The following is a 15,115-nucleotide window of genomic DNA, read 5'->3' as shown; positions in this document are numbered from 1 at the left end:
GATACTTTCGTCTACCTCATATCAAAACAACCCTTAACATTCTAAAAAATTTTATAAAAGGTTTGAATTTCTAAGAATATCACGAATATAATTTTATTATTACACAATATTGCTTCTTTTCTCAAAAAACCGAAAGAAAGATAAGCATTTAGGATATTTTTTTTAACAAATTAATATATATATGAAGTTGTCATGAATTAGTAACTTTTTATTTTGATTTATAATCACTGAAATGACTTATGATAAAGTCTTTGTTTTTCATCTTTTAATTATAGAAAGAGATAAAGAAAAGTTATTTTCATAGATATAACTTTCTTTTAAGTTTAAGAAATAAAAGAATGATTACTTTTTTAAGTTAAATACAACAATGATAATTATTAAGATAATATATATATTATAATAAAAATTATAATTTATATTTGTTTTAAAATCTCAATTAACAAAAAAAAAATAATGAAGAATGACTCTATCAATAAAAAAATAAGAAAATTTAAATTAAAAGATTGATTTACCACGTGTCAATCAATAGAAAAGAACTTATAAGTACTAAAAATTAAAATGATGAAAATCTTCTTTTTCATTACCCTTTTATCTATTGTATTTGCTGAAGCTGATAATGCAGCTCAAGAAGACAAAAGACCATTTGAAATATTCACATTAAACAATAACTTTTATGGAAATTTCATTGACCATGAAGACATTGTTTTTGTAAAATATTATGCACCATGGTGTGGTCATTGCAAAGCATTAAAACCAATTTATGAAAATCTTGCTAAAGAACTACACAATAAATTAAAATTTGCTGAAGTAAATTGTGAAGAATCAAAGGAAATTTGTGAGAAAGAAGGAATTGAAGGATATCCAACATTAGCCCTCTTCCGTAAAGGAAGATCCAAGAAAGTTTATGGCGGAGAAAGAAATCTTGAAGCAATGAAAAATTTCCTCGAAAATGCATCACTTCCACCTATAATTGAAAGTACTAAAGAAGAGATAGAAGAATTAAAGAAAAAAGAAAATTCTTTTGTTATTATTAAGAGTGAAGCTGATGACCAAATTAGAAATAAATTAGTTGAATTAGTTGATGAATTAGATTATCTTCATTTCTATGCCCTTAACACTGAAATGGATAATTTTGAATTAGCTGTATACAATGGCGATTCTAAAGAAATGTTTACTTATGAAATTACTACATTGGATAAATTTAATGGTATTGAATTTATTGATTGGGCTAACACTAAAACATTCCCATTATTCCATCAAGTCAATATGCCATTGTTTAGAAGAATTGAAAATCTTCCAGTTTATACTTTATGGTATTTCTATCAAGGAACAATTCCAAAAGTTCATGAAGATTTGTTTAGAGGTTTAGCAAAGAAATATAATGGAAAATTCATATTCTTTTCATTTAATAAAATAATTTCTGAAGACCAAGTTAAACATATGCACCATACTGGTAATGTTTATCCAGTAATTTCTATTATTCATACAAACAAGAGAAATATGTATGTTATGGATGAAGATGTTACAATTGATGAAGAAACAATCAATAATTATATCGAAAGTATTCTTAATGGAACTGCCCAACTATACTATCAATCATCTGATCCTATTAAACCAGAAGATCAAAAAGATGTTTTTAAATTAACTGGTCATAATTTCAATGAATTTGTAACAACTAAAGGTAAAGATAGTCTTGTAATCTTCTGTGTTGAAAGAGCTGATATGTGTAAGTATTTCTTAACAACACCACTTGCTAAAGTTGCAAAGAGAATGCAAGGAATTGATACTTTCCAAATGGCATGGATTGATGCATCTACTGATGACATTTCACCTGAATGGAATTTGAATATTATCCCAAAGGTTTACTTAGTCAGTGAAAAAGATGGAGAAACAAAGAAGGTTGAAATGAATGAAATGCCAAGTGAAGAAAATACTATGAAATTCATTATGGAAAATGCTTTATTCAAATTTGAAATGCCTGCCCCTTTACCAGAGGAAAACAAGGAAGATGAGAGTCCAGAAAGTGATTCTGATAGCGAAGAAGCAGAAAAGAAAGAAGACGTAATAGAAAAACCACAAGAAAAGAAAGAGCTATAAAGGAGCTAATTTAATTTTTCAAATAAAATATATTTTAGTTAATTTTTCATTAAATTAATAAAACAACATTTTTTTTCTTTATTATTTCAAAACTGGCATATTGAAAACAAACAAATTTATTTGTTTTAAAACAATATAACACAGTTTATACAAATAGTTAATCAATAATGATACTAATATAAAACTCTTTTTAGAACATTAAAAAAGAAGGCGAAATAACCAACAACTTGTGAAGGAAAATAATATTTTAGAGAGTATTAACACTACATTTTTCTGCTTTTTATTTAATTATTTTGAAGTTAAAATATAAATTCAAAACATATAAAAATTACACTCATTTAATAATAACAAAACACACTTGTTTTATATGACTTTGGACATAAGGATAAGACAAAAACAAATAAAAAGATTAAGTTAAAGTTATACTTATTGAAAAATCAAATTATTTTATTTCCCAAATTTATAAGAAAATAATATTTAAAATTATTTTATTTTAATACATTATCCAATTATTTTTTTATGAATTTAGTAAATAATACAATTAAATTCAAAGAAAAACAATAACCCCTCTATTATATTTTTATAAAATTAATAGTTTTATTCACTAACAAAAAAGAATCAATTCAGATTTCTGTAAGCTCATTTCTTAGCGGTTTTCTTTCCAGCCTTTGATTTCTTTTCAGTTTTCTTTTCTTCCTTCTTTTCTACGACTTTCTTTGGTTCTTCAGCAACAACTGGTTTCTTTTCAGTAATGAAAGTTGATTTCTTAGTAACTTGGACACTTGCTTTAGCAAGAAGTTTCTTTTCTTCAAGAGCCTTGAAGATAGATTCCATAAGAGCCTTCTTGTTTTTGTATTGATTACCCTTAACCTTAAGATAGAAGTCGTGATACATGTGTTTATCGATTTTACCAGTAGTTCTATATTTAAGAAGAAGTCTTCTAAGAACTCTCATTCTAATAATCCATAATGTCTTTTGTGGAGTTCTAGCATTCTTTGTTCCCTTTCTTTTACCATGTCCAGTATGTCTTCCAAGAATCTTAGCTTGTTTTCTTTCAACAACTCTAGCTCTTGAATGCATAGCAGCTGGTTTCTTAATGATTAATCTGTCTTTAATCAACTTTCTAATAGCCTTTCTACTGTTGGCAAGTGAAATTTCTGGGGTTTCATTTGGGTCTAACCAAACTTTTCTGTTACCACATTTAAGGACTGAAGCGGCAAGTCTTTTTTGGAGTTTTAATGAAACCATTCTTTCACTTGATTTTTTAAGTTCATTCTTTCTGAGATATTTTTTGGTTAGGGTTATTTTAAGATTTTATATTATTATTTCATTGTATTTTTATTATTAAGCAAATACTTTAAAATTTAAACAAATAATATTTTTTGGATATATCCCATTCTTTAAAAAAAATAAGAAACAACTTATTCATAATAAATATTTTAATTTCATTCGTTCAAGAGTTGGAATTAATGATTTGGGGTTATTTGGTTCTTCAAGTAATAATCTTTTTTCTTTTGGTAATAAGCAGTTTGCAATACACTCACAAAATTCTATTGGACATTTAAATTTTTGGTCTTTAATATAATTTACTTTTTCTTCATCTTTAGTCTGAATAATTTGTTGGATTGTATTATTCACATTAAGATGAGATCTATTACCATCAAATTGAAGTAAATAAACCATTAATACTCCAATAGAAAATACATCATTACAATATGTTACTAATTCAGAATTAAGATATTCTGGAGAGCTAAATGATGATTTTTCAGCTTGTTCATTGAATAAAGATACCGAAGAATTGACAGTATAAATTTGTTGTAAATTGCCTAGCTTTAAATTAATATGTTTACCATTCTTTTCAACTAATATTGTTTTTTCATTTAAATGATTATGAACAAATTCACGAGTATGTAATATTTGGATTGCTTTACAAATATTAAGAGTAAAACTAATAATGTCGATAAGAGGTAATCTTCTATCTCGAGTATTAAAGAAATCAAATAAAGTAGGTTCTGTAGTAAAAAGGAAAGATGAACGAGTGTTTTCATCACTTCTACCATAATACTTTGAGAAATATTTTTGATTGATGTTGTCAAGAAATAGTGGTGTAATTATTTTGTCTTGATAAATCATAGAATCTTTCTTATCAAAAGTAATGACTTTATATGTCTCCGAATTTTTAACTTTTAAACTAACAAGTCCAGATTGTTCATCAATTTTTCCTAAGAAACTAGAGTCAATTAAACATGATGAATTACATATAATATTTAATGTAAGTTGTTTAAATTCAACTTTATTTAATTTTCCTTCTTCAAAATAATTAAAATATAATTTCATTTTAATTTCAGTAGATGGTTTTAATACTTTAAAATTAAATGAAAATTCTTGAGTTTTTAATTTTCCTTTATCATTAATCAAATCTTCTTGATGTGTTTTTGGTAATGATAAAATATCTTTAAAATCATCAAATAAATAACTTTTACAATTTCTCCAAATCCATAATGATCGAGTTCCACGTTCATACTGAAGATGAAGATTAAGTAATTGAGTAAAGTAATCGTTAAGAGTTCCATCAATTTTAATATCATCTAATGATTCATTTTTTTCTTTTTTAATTAACATATCAATAGAATCTTTCTTAATTTTCTTAATTAATTCTATTTGATTTTTTTGAGACTGAACATAACAACACAATTTCCCATTTAATTGTTTTTCAATTCGTTCAATAAATTCATTTAAATATTTTCCTCTTTGTTCAGGAGAAGCATTACAAAAAGTTGACATAAGTAATTTTTTTGTTTCTTCTTCTTCACGTCTAAATAATTTTTCTTTTTCATTAAATAAGTGAGAAATATCTCTGTTATAACTCTTTTCATTAATTCCCAATAAAGAAGTAAATAAATATTTTATAGTTTTTCCTTTTTCTATAATACTTAGTGAATTGTTTTCATTTAATTCTGAATTAAACCCGTCAAATACAAAATCGGATTTATCAAAATATAATTGATATTCGTCAGATGACATGTCCACTCCTACTACCACTACTTTTTCTTTCCATTCAAAATTTCCTTGTGTAAATAATTCTAATGAAAGTGAATATTCTTTATTTACTACTGCTCCATCAAAGTATAAAAAGTTCACTTTTTCACCATTTAAATTAAATTTTGTATCTCTTCCATTATATAAAATTGTTACTTCAGATTTGTCTTGAGACATCTTTAATTTGAAGTTCTTTTCAGCTTTGTTATTTCAAATCAAAATAATGTTATAAATTCAAAAAAAAATGGTTTTTTCAAAGGTAGTTCATTATTTTTTTTCCTCAATGTTAGATCTAATATTTATCAAAAAACTTAAAATAAAAATAATTTTATTTTTTTGTTTTAAGAAAGAAAAAACCCGAATAAATAGGAAAAAAAGAAGGAAAAAAAGGAAAGAGGCAACTCAATAATAGTAAATAGTAGAGAAACAATGGGATCACTTCTTTCTGTCCCAGTAACTGAACAACAATCTGGAGAAACTAAAGGAGATTTTCTTGATTGTGGATATACCTCAATGCAAGGATGGAGAAGAACTATGGAAGATGCTCATATTGTTGATGTTGAATTTACTTGTGAAAATGGTAAAAAGGCATCATTTTTTGGAGTTTTTGATGGACATGGAGGAGATCAAGTAGCTGAGTATTGTTCAAAAATTTATGTTGAAACATTACTAAATACAGACGCATTCAAAGCAGGTAATTACCAACAAGCATTGATCGATACAAATATTAAAATAGATGAACAAATGAGAACACCTGCAGTTAATGATTTACTTAAAACATTAGGAAGTGGAAGTTCTAACATTTATGATGGAATGTTTGGGGATCTTGTTGCTGATGGTATGGGATGTACATCAGTAGTTATATTAATTATTGACAATACTATTTATTGTGGAAATGCGGGAGATAGTAGAAGTGTTATGCTTAAAGGAGATAATGTTATTCCATTAAGTGTTGATCATAAACCATCATTACAATCAGAAATAGATAGAATTACATTAGCTGGAGGAACTATTGATAATGGTAGAGTTAATGGTAATTTAAATTTAACAAGAACTATTGGTGATTTAATGTATAAACGACAAAGTGAATTACCTCCTCAGAGTCAAATTATTTCATGTTATCCAGATATTACACAACAAGCTATGGATGGAACTGAAAAATTAATTATATTAGCATGTGACGGAATTTGGGATGTATTAACAAATGAGCAATGTGTAGAGAAAGTTCTTGAATATTTAAAACAAGGGAATTCATTGAAAGAAACTTGTGAAAAAATTGCTAATGATTGTTTAAGTAAAGAGCCATATTCTAAACCAGGATGGGATAACATGACACTGTTAGTGGTAAAGTTTAAGTCTTTTAATCCACAACCTGATACAACTACTGTTGTTGCATCATCACAAGAAAAAGATGAAGGATCAGTAACAAAATAATAGAAATTGATTTTATTTTTGGATTAGTTATGAAAAAGTGATTTCATCAAGGGTAAATTTGTTACTTATCATTTCGTTTTATTAAAAATTAAAAAAATCTTGAAAAATATACTTGTGTTATTTATGCATAGCAATTCTTCAGATGAACTTGATGAGCATATTAAATTAAGATCTCAATCTCCTTCTTTATTTGTTTTAAGTGAACAAGAAACAGAAAATGAAAAAGATATTGATTTTGTAGAAACTGAAGCAGAAGAAGAACAAGAAATTTCAAATCAAGGAGACACTACAGAAGAAAATAAAAATGATATTACAGAAGATGTTGAAGATATTCCACTTGATGTTAATTTACATGGAGAAGCATTTGAATCTATTATTATTGCATATGGCCAACAATTTGCTAAAGGAAAAAGTGTTACAATTAAAGAATTAGTTGATATGAAAGAACGAATTCAAAGTGCAGGTCAAAAACTAGAGAAAATTCCATTATGGTTAGATATTTCACCCATTACTGATGATTGTGCAAATGGAATAAGAGATATTTTTGAATTACACCCATTAACTGTAGACGATTGGTTTACAAAAGAGTCAAGAGAAAAAGCAGCATTTTTTGAGAATTATTTTGCTATTACAATAAATGAAATGAGATATATGGATGATACTAATATATTAAAAACATATTTGTTATATATTGTTATTCAAAAGAATATTGTACTTACTGTACATTCAGAACCAATTATTGCAGTTAACGAAGTAAGAACAAGAATATCAAAAAAATATCAAGGTTCATTTCCTAGTGCACACTGGGTATTATATGCTATTTTAGAACTTATTATTTCAAATTATTCATTAATAAATGAAAACTTATATTCAGATGTTGAAACAATAGAACAATTATCACTTGTTTCAATACATAATGATCAAGATGAGTTTTTAGGAAGAATTGGAGATCTTAAGAAACGAGCTAAAGTACTTCAATTTCTTGTTTTAGCAAAGAAATCATTTTTACGATTTATATTAAAATCAAAGTCAAGGATGGTATCAAAGAATCTTAAAATTTATTTAAGAGATATTTTAGATGATACATTAAGACTATTAGAAAAATTACAATCATTGATTGGTTCAATTGAAAATCATCAAGAAACATACTTAGCTAAAATTACTTTAAGTGTTAATAGATATAGTGAAGAAGAAAATAAATTAATGAAAGATTTTGGAGCAATTGCAATATTATTTTTACCTATGGCATTTATTGCATCATTGTTTGGTATGAACGTTACTGTTCCAGGAAAAGATATTCAAAATTTATTATGGTTTAGTATTATTATGATAATTTGTCTTGTATGGTTTGTTGTTGGTATGATTTTTTTTAAGAACTCACGTTGTTTTTAAAAAAAGAATGTAATTTAGAATATTACTAAAATATATTAACATATTCTTTATTTATTATTTATTTTAATAAAAAAAACATAAAAAGTAAATTTTAATTACCAAATCCTTCACCTTCAGATTCTTCATATCTCTTTAAATGCATTTGTATTGCTTGATTAAAAAGTGGTTTAAATGCAGCTCCAATAGAGTCCCAGTTTGAATAATCAAGATCGGACGCTGATAATTTGAATTCATTGTCTTCACAAAAACTTTTAAAATCTTCTTCAGTAAAAGCACAACTTTCACTATCTTCTAATAGGTCATGTTTAGTGCATACAACTGTAAATGGAGCTTCTCTATTATATTCAGTTGCACCAAACCTTTCAGAGAACATAGTTTGTTCAATATGTTGTCCGATATTTTCTAAACAATCTCCATTATCATAAGAACATACAATAATATATCCATCACCTTTATTAGCACGTGAAGTAACTCTACCATATTTTTCACTTCCATTAGTATCCCATAAATGAATTTCATAATATTCTCCTTTATATTTATATTGGAATGGAATATAATCTCTTCCAATTTCTATTGGTGCTTCTTCGTAGTCTTGTTCTGTAAAAGTAAATAATAAAGAAGTTTTTCCAACTCCAAAATTTCCAATTATTGGAATAAGAATTTGGTGTTTTTCATCAAAGCTACGTTCTCCCATCTTTTAATTATTAGTTCTATCACTTTGTTTTTAATTCTTTATAAGTTTGTAATTTATCTTTTTAGTTATGAATAGTTATAATTATTTTTATTGTTTTTCTTTCATTTACATCATTTTTTTGAATAAAATAAAATTGTTATTGAAGAGAAAGAAATTTAATTTACATCATCTTAAATATAAACTTCAAGAAAAAAAGTGCGGAAAACTATAATTAATTAAACTATGAAAAAATATCAAGCATGTGGCTCGATAATGGCTATGTTTGATTGAGTAATATTACTCACTAAAGACATTGGTAAAAGAGGTTGTTGTGTATAATTTGTTGGAAGATATCCCATTAAAAGTGTTTCATATTGGTTATAAGGTTCATGGTGTGGTAATAATCCAGTAGTCCCAGTAGTTAAATCAATTGGAATAAGTTGATAAAAGGTATTTAATCCTTGAATATAATAAATATTTTCTATATTAATTGGAGTAATTAATTGTTGAGGAAGTGAATAAGGATATGAAGAATCAATATTCATTTTTTCTTCATTTATTTTATAATTTTTATCTTCAAGAATTTCTTCAATAGAAAAGTCTATCTGAGAATTAACAACTATTTCTTTTGACTTAGTTTCTTCAAATTTTTTTCCTAAGAAGTTAAGAGTTCTTTTGCCAATTTTCTCTATTACTTCTTTAGGAAAATCTTCATTCATAAAATGAACATGTTTAAACCGTTTCATTTTCACTGTATTAATTGACTCTTTAGAATTCATAAATTCAAATGAATATCCAATGTTTTGAAGTATTTTTACTATCCAATTAAAAGCAACAGAAGAACAATTTTTTTGATAATACCGTTTTCTTTGTGTAATATTTTGAATAAGTTCTGCTTGTTCTTTAGCTTCTTTTTCAACTTCTTCTTTTAACTTAAAAGTTTCATTTCCTCTAATTTCAATAACTCTATAAAATTGTTCTGTTTTTTTACTTTTTTTTTCTAGTCGTTGAATAACAACTTCTCTTTTATTTTTAACCATAAGATAAATCATAAATCCTATTTGATAACACTCTGAATTTTTTGCTCGTTCTTTTTTCTTTCTATTAGTCTCTCTTATGATATCTTCCTCTAACTGTTTTTGTGTTTGTTTAGACATTAAATTATAATATATATTTTTTTGGATTTTTTTTCTTTAAATGTTTTTTTCATTTCTTTTTATTTATTCTTTTATTATATTCATTTATTCTCTTTATTTCCCTATTTATAGTTCTATTATTTATACATCTTTTCATTTTAACTTTAGCTAATCATCACTTTTCTTATTTTTTTCTATTTTTTATTAATTCTTTATTTAATTTGTAAATTTTATAATTAAAAAATTTTTCGAACTATTAAATCTATTAATAAATAACGAAAAATTTAATTGATTACTTATTATTTTTTTATTTATTAGAAATTACTAAATTTCACTTTTATTATTTTTTGTTCTTTTACAACTTTTTCATATTTTTTTTCCTAATTTTATAAAAATATGAGTTTAATTTTTCGTGTGTTTCAGTTGTTAAGTAATTTCATAATACTCACAGTAACCAATTTTTTGAAATTAGCAAATAAATTCCTCTTGATAACTGACACTTAATCAAGAACTTTTCTTCTTTTCTTTAGATATAATAAAATACATTATAAATTAAATTATCATACTTAAAAAGAAATGGAAATAAAGTAAAATTTAATAGTAAGATATAGACAAATACTTAAAACATTTAGCAAAATAGTAAAAAAAGTAAAGAAGTTTTATTCAAGACTCAATGTATTAAATAAAGATAAATTTGTATAACATGAAAATTTTACAAAATTATCATGAAATGATTTATATATTAAATAATTTAGCAAAAAGTATTTATAAGTAAGTAAATTTTCATGTCAAAATTATTAATAATAATGTAATGAATTAGATGTTAATAAACTATTTTTGTTATTCATAATTCTGGATGATTAATCAATACTATAAATATCTTTTTAAATTTACTCAAAACACAAATGAAAAGAAAGAAGGTAAATTGAATAATATAATAAATAAAGAAGAAATAATAAATAATAAATAATGTTGATTAATTGTTTTAATGTGAATTATTATTTATTTTCTTATTTTTATGTTGATTCTTTTGATTTATCTTTTATTGTGATTTGTGGGGTGTTTCTTTGTATTTGTTATTTCTTTTATTTGTTTTATCTTTTGTCTTTTGTCTTTAATTTTATATATTATTTGTATATTTAAAAGTATTTAATTTTCATATCTGTTATATGGTTTATTAATAAATAATAAACATATAATTTAATTATGAACAATGACAGTTATTTGATTATTATTTGTATTTGTATCATTCATTTGTTAGATTAACTTCATATACTTATTGTTCATTCATTCATTTATTTATTATCATCTTATTATCATTATATTATTTCTTTTTAATTCAATAATTTGGTAATTCATTATTCATTTACATAATTTAACCATTTTGAACTACTCTTCTTTTCTTTTTATTATCATTCTATTCATTTCACCATAGCAATTCGTTCTTCAGTTTGTTTCAAATCATGATACCAAATGAAGTTATTATAGGGGATATTTTTTGTACCACCAACTTAATTAAAAATAAAGAAATACTATTGAAATTAATAAAAATTAAAATTAGAAATGTAAATGTTAATTAAACACATTTCTTGCAAACTGGTTGACCATTAATTAACATATAAGAACCATTAAATGGTTTTCCACATCGAGTACAAACGAAACAATTTGGATGGTAGTTATGGTCATCTACAACAAGGTATTTACCATCAAGTGGTTTACCACATTTGAAACATCTTGGGACACAAGTCTCTTCATAGCAAACTGAACAAATTGGCTTTCCATCATGTTCCATTAATTTTCTGTTACCACCAAATTTCTCTCCGCAAACAGAACAAGTAAAACAATCAGTGTGCCAATATTTTCCAAGAGCTTTAACCCCTCCTTCAACTGGTTTACCACATTTTCCGCATTTAATAGTGTCTTCATCAAGTGCTGATGGTGGTGGTGTAGTTGGTCTGTGTTGAGTGGCTGGTTCTTGTGTAGTTGCACCTTCTCCTGTTGGAGCACCACATTCAGAACAGAATTTACCTCCACTTAATTTAGCACCACAATTAGTACAGAACTTTGGTTTTGATGGGGAGGCTGGAGCAGGTTCTGTTTTATTTGGGGTAGATGGAGCATGTTCTGTTTTATTTGGAGTAGATGGAGCAGCAGCAACTGGAGTTTTAGCTGGTGTAGTTGGTTGGTTTGCTGGTGTTGGTTTTGGAGTCTCCTTTTGTGGTTGAGGAGCTGGCTTTGGAGTTTCTTTTACTTCTTCTTGACCTTCAAGTTGTAAAAATGGTTGTTTGTGTTCAATACAATGTTCAATAGCATCAGTGAGAGATTTAGTATCAACTATTTTAAAAGAAGTACCATCACCTTTGTATACTATTTGGAACTTAGCACCTGAGTATTTTTGTTCAATTTCTTTGATGAACACTTCATATAAATTAGGTAAAGTACGTTCTATATTGACAATTTTATTGGCAGTGCCGTATTTTACTTTAATTTTCATTAATGGCATGGCTTGTAGCTAAAATGGATTAAGTGATATTAAGATGAGATGAAATCTAAAACCTCCTTTTTTCAAAAATAAACTCCAAGTCTATTTATTTTAATTTTTTTATTTTGACTTTTCCTTTTATTTATTAGATCTTTTTCACTAATGGCATGCATTAATAGATAGTTATTTTATTTTAATTTGAATAGAAAACTGTTTTGAGGAGTAGAATTTTTTCACTAATTTTTAAGATTTTCAAAAAAAAGTTAAAAAAAAAATAAAAAAATTAATTAACTTTTTTATTTTTCTTTTGTTTTATCTATTTTTTTCCTTGTTATTTAACCTTTTCTTTGTTAATACATCAACTCTTTCAATTAAATTTTATTTTCATTCGTGCGGTTTTTGAATTATTTTTTCTTGTATTCATTTTCAATAACATTTCTTTCTTTCAATAACTTAATATTACAAAATTCTTTCTCATGACATTAATTCTTCTATTTAAATTTATAACTCTTTTATTTCCTTTTTGATTGTCTTAACATTAATTACCTCTCTTTCTCATAAATATTTAATCTATTATCATTATTAAATCTTTCATTTATAATTTTTCCATTATTTATTTTTGATAACATTCTTTTTTTAGTTTATTAATTCTTTCATTCTAAGCATTTAATAACTAAAGCAAAGGTACTAGTTTAAAGCCAGTAATGTCAATTAATTTATTAATAAAAATTTTACAAGTCGATTATTTTCATTCCATAATTATCTCTATGAATTTATTAGTGTTTCAAATAACTGTCATGTGTATATTTAATTATTTTATGTTTAAAAAATGAATTAAATATTTTCCATTTAGTTATATGAATAAACTAAATCAAAAAAACTCTTTTTCAATATTGTTTTCAGTATATTCAAATCAAATTTAATGCATTATTATTTCTCCATTATAAAGAAATGGTAAATATTTAATAAGATAAATTAATTGATAATGTATTGGTTTATCTTTTTTTGGTGTCTTGGTAAATAATATATTCTTAAATACTACTTTTGAAGATTTTCTAATAAATTTAGAGAAATAGGATTAGTAGTATTTTCTTATTATATCATACTTAATAAAATTTATATCAATTATTATCTGATTACAATAAATAATTGATGTATTTTAATTTTCTTTTCTCTGTTACTAAAAAAATAAAATACTAAAGGATTATTTCAATTTCAATTCCTATATGTATATACATTTTTGAAGGTTGATCTTTTTAACAGAAATATATGTTTTATTAATGAGAATATATTTAGTTTATTTAAATAAATCAATGAAACTTATTATGAATATTTTTGAATTATTAATTAATAAAATATAAAATTTTTTTTTTATATATAGCTCTACCAAATAGTATCAATAATCGTATTATTGTATTGAACTATTATATGAAATATTAAATATGTTTTATTGAATATTCTTTTGTTTGGATTGATGTTCTGGTACAATGAAAAAAGTGTTATTGCGAAATAAAAACCGAATTGTAAAAAATCATGGAGTAATTAAAAAAGTTCAAATGATGCAAAACTTTTAAATAAAAAGTATACATTATGAATTGTAAGAACACTATTGTTTATGTTATGGGGATCAGTCGAAGTATAGATAAACAAGAGATAATTAAATTATTTAATGAAAGAATTAGAAATAATATTAAATTTACTCATATAGAAAATGGATCAAGAAAAATACTTTTAATTAGTATGGGTAATCAAGAAATTGCTCAAGAATTAGTTAAAAAATATAATGGAATGGAGTACTGTGGAAAACATTTGGTTATATCATTAAATAAAAATGATTTATTAACTAGTACTAAATTGTATGTAAAAGGAATAAATAAATCAATTTGTAATGAACAATTTAAAAGTATAATGAAAGATTATGGTACTGTAATAAGTTGTAAAATATCATTAAATAAAGAGTTTAAATCAAATGGATATGGTTATGTTGAATTTGAAACTGAAGAAGAATGTAAAAGGGTACTTAATTCACAAAAACTTATTCAAACACAAATAGGAGATAAACATTTTATTATTTCATTATTTAATAAACCTATCCATAAGGACAATTGTATTTATGTAACAAATATTGATTCAACAGTTGATGATATTGATATTATTACATATTTCTCAAAATTTGGAGAAATAGAAAAAAAGGATTTGGAATTAAAATGTTCAATTCGTTTTGAACTTATTCATAAAAAGAAAAATGCTTTTATTACTTATATTAATGAAGAAGATGCTATAAGTGCATTAAGTAGTCCAACAAAAAATGTATTAGGAAAAGGAGATATTCATATTGAATTATGGAAATCAAAAAAAGAACAGAAACAAGAAATAAAACAAAATATAGAATCTATATATAAGGATTATAATTTAAAAATTAAATTACCGAAAAGTAAAATAATCAATGAAAAAAGTATATTTAATTGTTTCAAAAATTGTGGTCAGATTTATAGTATCTATATCCAAAAGCAAAAACAATTTTCAACTATAACTGTGTTCATTTGTTTCACTGATCAACAAAGTACTGAAAATGCAATTTCTCTTGCTGAAGAAAATAAGTGGGATGTAATTCGTGCAGTTGATATACAAAAAAGAGGAGGTGATAATGAAACACCAAAAGAAGTGTCTTTACAAAAAATAGACAAACCTCAAAGAGACGAAGACGTATTGATGAATGAATTATGTAGTAATATTTATAATTATCTAGTTGATTTTTATAATAGTAGTCAAATTAGAAAGATAATTTCTTCTTTAAAGGATACCCATTCCTTTTCTTCACTTCAACACTTATTTAAAGAAAATCATTTGGCGTTTGATAAA

At 24.6% G+C, this 15,115-nt stretch overlaps 9 protein-coding genes across 9 annotated transcripts, besides 32 other annotated features; 4 read left to right on the top strand and 5 right to left on the bottom strand.

Moving 5' to 3' along the window:
• The first annotated feature begins 153 nt into the window (after positions 1–153).
• Positions 154–183: a sequence feature (AT_rich).
• Positions 184–370: 187 nt separating this feature from the next.
• Positions 371–455: a sequence feature (AT_rich).
• A 16-nt stretch (positions 456–471) lies between these two features.
• Positions 472–501: a sequence feature (AT_rich).
• Positions 502–558: 57 nt separating this feature from the next.
• Positions 559–2,097, top strand: EDI_000710 (protein disulfide-isomerase precursor, putative; the record flags this gene model as incomplete). Its single annotated transcript, XM_001736644.1, has 1 exon — positions 559–2,097. The coding sequence occupies one exon, from the start codon at positions 559–561 to the stop codon at positions 2,095–2,097; it is 1,539 nt and encodes a 512-aa protein (XP_001736696.1).
• Positions 2,098–2,103: 6 nt separating this feature from the next.
• Positions 2,104–2,184: a sequence feature (AT_rich).
• A 190-nt stretch (positions 2,185–2,374) lies between these two features.
• Positions 2,375–2,428: a sequence feature (AT_rich).
• A 125-nt stretch (positions 2,429–2,553) lies between these two features.
• Positions 2,554–2,645: a sequence feature (AT_rich).
• A 22-nt stretch (positions 2,646–2,667) lies between these two features.
• Positions 2,668–2,699: a sequence feature (AT_rich).
• Positions 2,700–2,736: 37 nt separating this feature from the next.
• On the bottom strand, positions 2,737–3,345 carry EDI_000700 (60S ribosomal protein L19-1, putative; the record flags this gene model as incomplete). Its single annotated transcript, XM_001736643.1, has 1 exon — positions 2,737–3,345. One exon carries the CDS (start codon positions 3,343–3,345, stop codon positions 2,737–2,739), a length of 609 nt encoding a protein of 202 aa, XP_001736695.1.
• Positions 3,346–3,398: 53 nt separating this feature from the next.
• Positions 3,399–3,481: a sequence feature (AT_rich).
• Positions 3,482–3,522: 41 nt separating this feature from the next.
• On the bottom strand, positions 3,523–5,313 carry EDI_000690 (uncharacterized protein; the record flags this gene model as incomplete). The annotated part of the gene is made up of 1 exon (XM_001736642.1): positions 3,523–5,313. One exon carries the CDS (start codon positions 5,311–5,313, stop codon positions 3,523–3,525), a length of 1,791 nt encoding a protein of 596 aa, XP_001736694.1.
• Positions 4,411–4,442: a sequence feature (AT_rich).
• Positions 5,314–5,429: 116 nt separating the features above from the next.
• Positions 5,430–5,474: a sequence feature (AT_rich).
• A 91-nt stretch (positions 5,475–5,565) lies between these two features.
• EDI_000680 (protein phosphatase 2C, putative) lies at positions 5,566–6,570 on the top strand (the record flags this gene model as incomplete). Its single annotated transcript, XM_001736641.1, has 1 exon — positions 5,566–6,570. One exon carries the CDS (start codon positions 5,566–5,568, stop codon positions 6,568–6,570), a length of 1,005 nt encoding a protein of 334 aa, XP_001736693.1.
• A 76-nt stretch (positions 6,571–6,646) lies between these two features.
• Positions 6,647–6,668: a sequence feature (AT_rich).
• A 25-nt stretch (positions 6,669–6,693) lies between these two features.
• Positions 6,694–7,962, top strand: EDI_000670 (Magnesium transport protein corA, putative; the record flags this gene model as incomplete). Its single annotated transcript, XM_001736640.1, has 1 exon — positions 6,694–7,962. The coding sequence occupies one exon, from the start codon at positions 6,694–6,696 to the stop codon at positions 7,960–7,962; it is 1,269 nt and encodes a 422-aa protein (XP_001736692.1).
• Positions 7,956–8,060: a sequence feature (AT_rich).
• Positions 8,054–8,656, bottom strand: EDI_000660 (uncharacterized protein; the record flags this gene model as incomplete). The annotated part of the gene is made up of 1 exon (XM_001736639.1): positions 8,054–8,656. The coding sequence occupies one exon, from the start codon at positions 8,654–8,656 to the stop codon at positions 8,054–8,056; it is 603 nt and encodes a 200-aa protein (XP_001736691.1).
• A 233-nt stretch (positions 8,657–8,889) lies between these two features.
• Positions 8,890–9,792, bottom strand: EDI_000650 (uncharacterized protein; the record flags this gene model as incomplete). Its single annotated transcript, XM_001736638.1, has 1 exon — positions 8,890–9,792. One exon carries the CDS (start codon positions 9,790–9,792, stop codon positions 8,890–8,892), a length of 903 nt encoding a protein of 300 aa, XP_001736690.1.
• Positions 9,100–9,127: a sequence feature (AT_rich).
• Positions 9,791–9,815: a sequence feature (AT_rich).
• Positions 9,816–9,819: 4 nt separating this feature from the next.
• Positions 9,820–9,993: a microsatellite.
• Positions 9,994–9,995: 2 nt separating this feature from the next.
• Positions 9,996–10,120: a sequence feature (AT_rich).
• A 181-nt stretch (positions 10,121–10,301) lies between these two features.
• Positions 10,302–10,332: a sequence feature (AT_rich).
• Positions 10,333–10,447: 115 nt separating this feature from the next.
• Positions 10,448–10,525: a sequence feature (AT_rich).
• Positions 10,526–10,699: 174 nt separating this feature from the next.
• Positions 10,700–10,742: a sequence feature (AT_rich).
• Positions 10,743–10,751: 9 nt separating this feature from the next.
• Positions 10,752–10,913: a microsatellite.
• A 31-nt stretch (positions 10,914–10,944) lies between these two features.
• Positions 10,945–10,979: a sequence feature (AT_rich).
• Positions 10,980–10,991: 12 nt separating this feature from the next.
• Positions 10,992–11,156: a microsatellite.
• Positions 11,157–11,282: 126 nt separating this feature from the next.
• Positions 11,283–11,331: a sequence feature (AT_rich).
• A 16-nt stretch (positions 11,332–11,347) lies between these two features.
• On the bottom strand, positions 11,348–12,274 carry EDI_000640 (lim domain, putative; the record flags this gene model as incomplete). Its single annotated transcript, XM_001736637.1, has 1 exon — positions 11,348–12,274. One exon carries the CDS (start codon positions 12,272–12,274, stop codon positions 11,348–11,350), a length of 927 nt encoding a protein of 308 aa, XP_001736689.1.
• An 82-nt stretch (positions 12,275–12,356) lies between these two features.
• Positions 12,357–12,380: a sequence feature (AT_rich).
• Positions 12,381–12,490: 110 nt separating this feature from the next.
• Positions 12,491–12,544: a sequence feature (AT_rich).
• Position 12,545: 1 nt separating this feature from the next.
• Positions 12,546–12,605: a microsatellite.
• A 205-nt stretch (positions 12,606–12,810) lies between these two features.
• Positions 12,811–12,903: a sequence feature (AT_rich).
• A 59-nt stretch (positions 12,904–12,962) lies between these two features.
• Positions 12,963–12,987: a sequence feature (AT_rich).
• A 68-nt stretch (positions 12,988–13,055) lies between these two features.
• Positions 13,056–13,098: a sequence feature (AT_rich).
• A 418-nt stretch (positions 13,099–13,516) lies between these two features.
• Positions 13,517–13,633: a sequence feature (AT_rich).
• A 210-nt stretch (positions 13,634–13,843) lies between these two features.
• Positions 13,844–15,115, top strand: EDI_000630 (polyadenylate-binding protein, putative; the record flags this gene model as incomplete). The annotated part of the gene is made up of 1 exon (XM_001736636.1): positions 13,844–15,115. A coding segment is annotated over one exon (1,272 nt), but the record flags the coding sequence as incomplete, so codon positions are not given.
• Positions 13,907–13,952: a sequence feature (AT_rich).
• Positions 14,658–14,680: a sequence feature (AT_rich).

This window comes from Entamoeba dispar, genomic scaffold (assembly GCF_000209125.1).
Source record: "Entamoeba dispar SAW760 scf_1105229460001 genomic scaffold, whole genome shotgun sequence".
NCBI classification, from domain to species: Eukaryota; Evosea; order Mastigamoebida; family Endamoebidae; genus Entamoeba; species Entamoeba dispar.
This window is presented reverse-complemented; position numbering and strand designations above follow the sequence as displayed.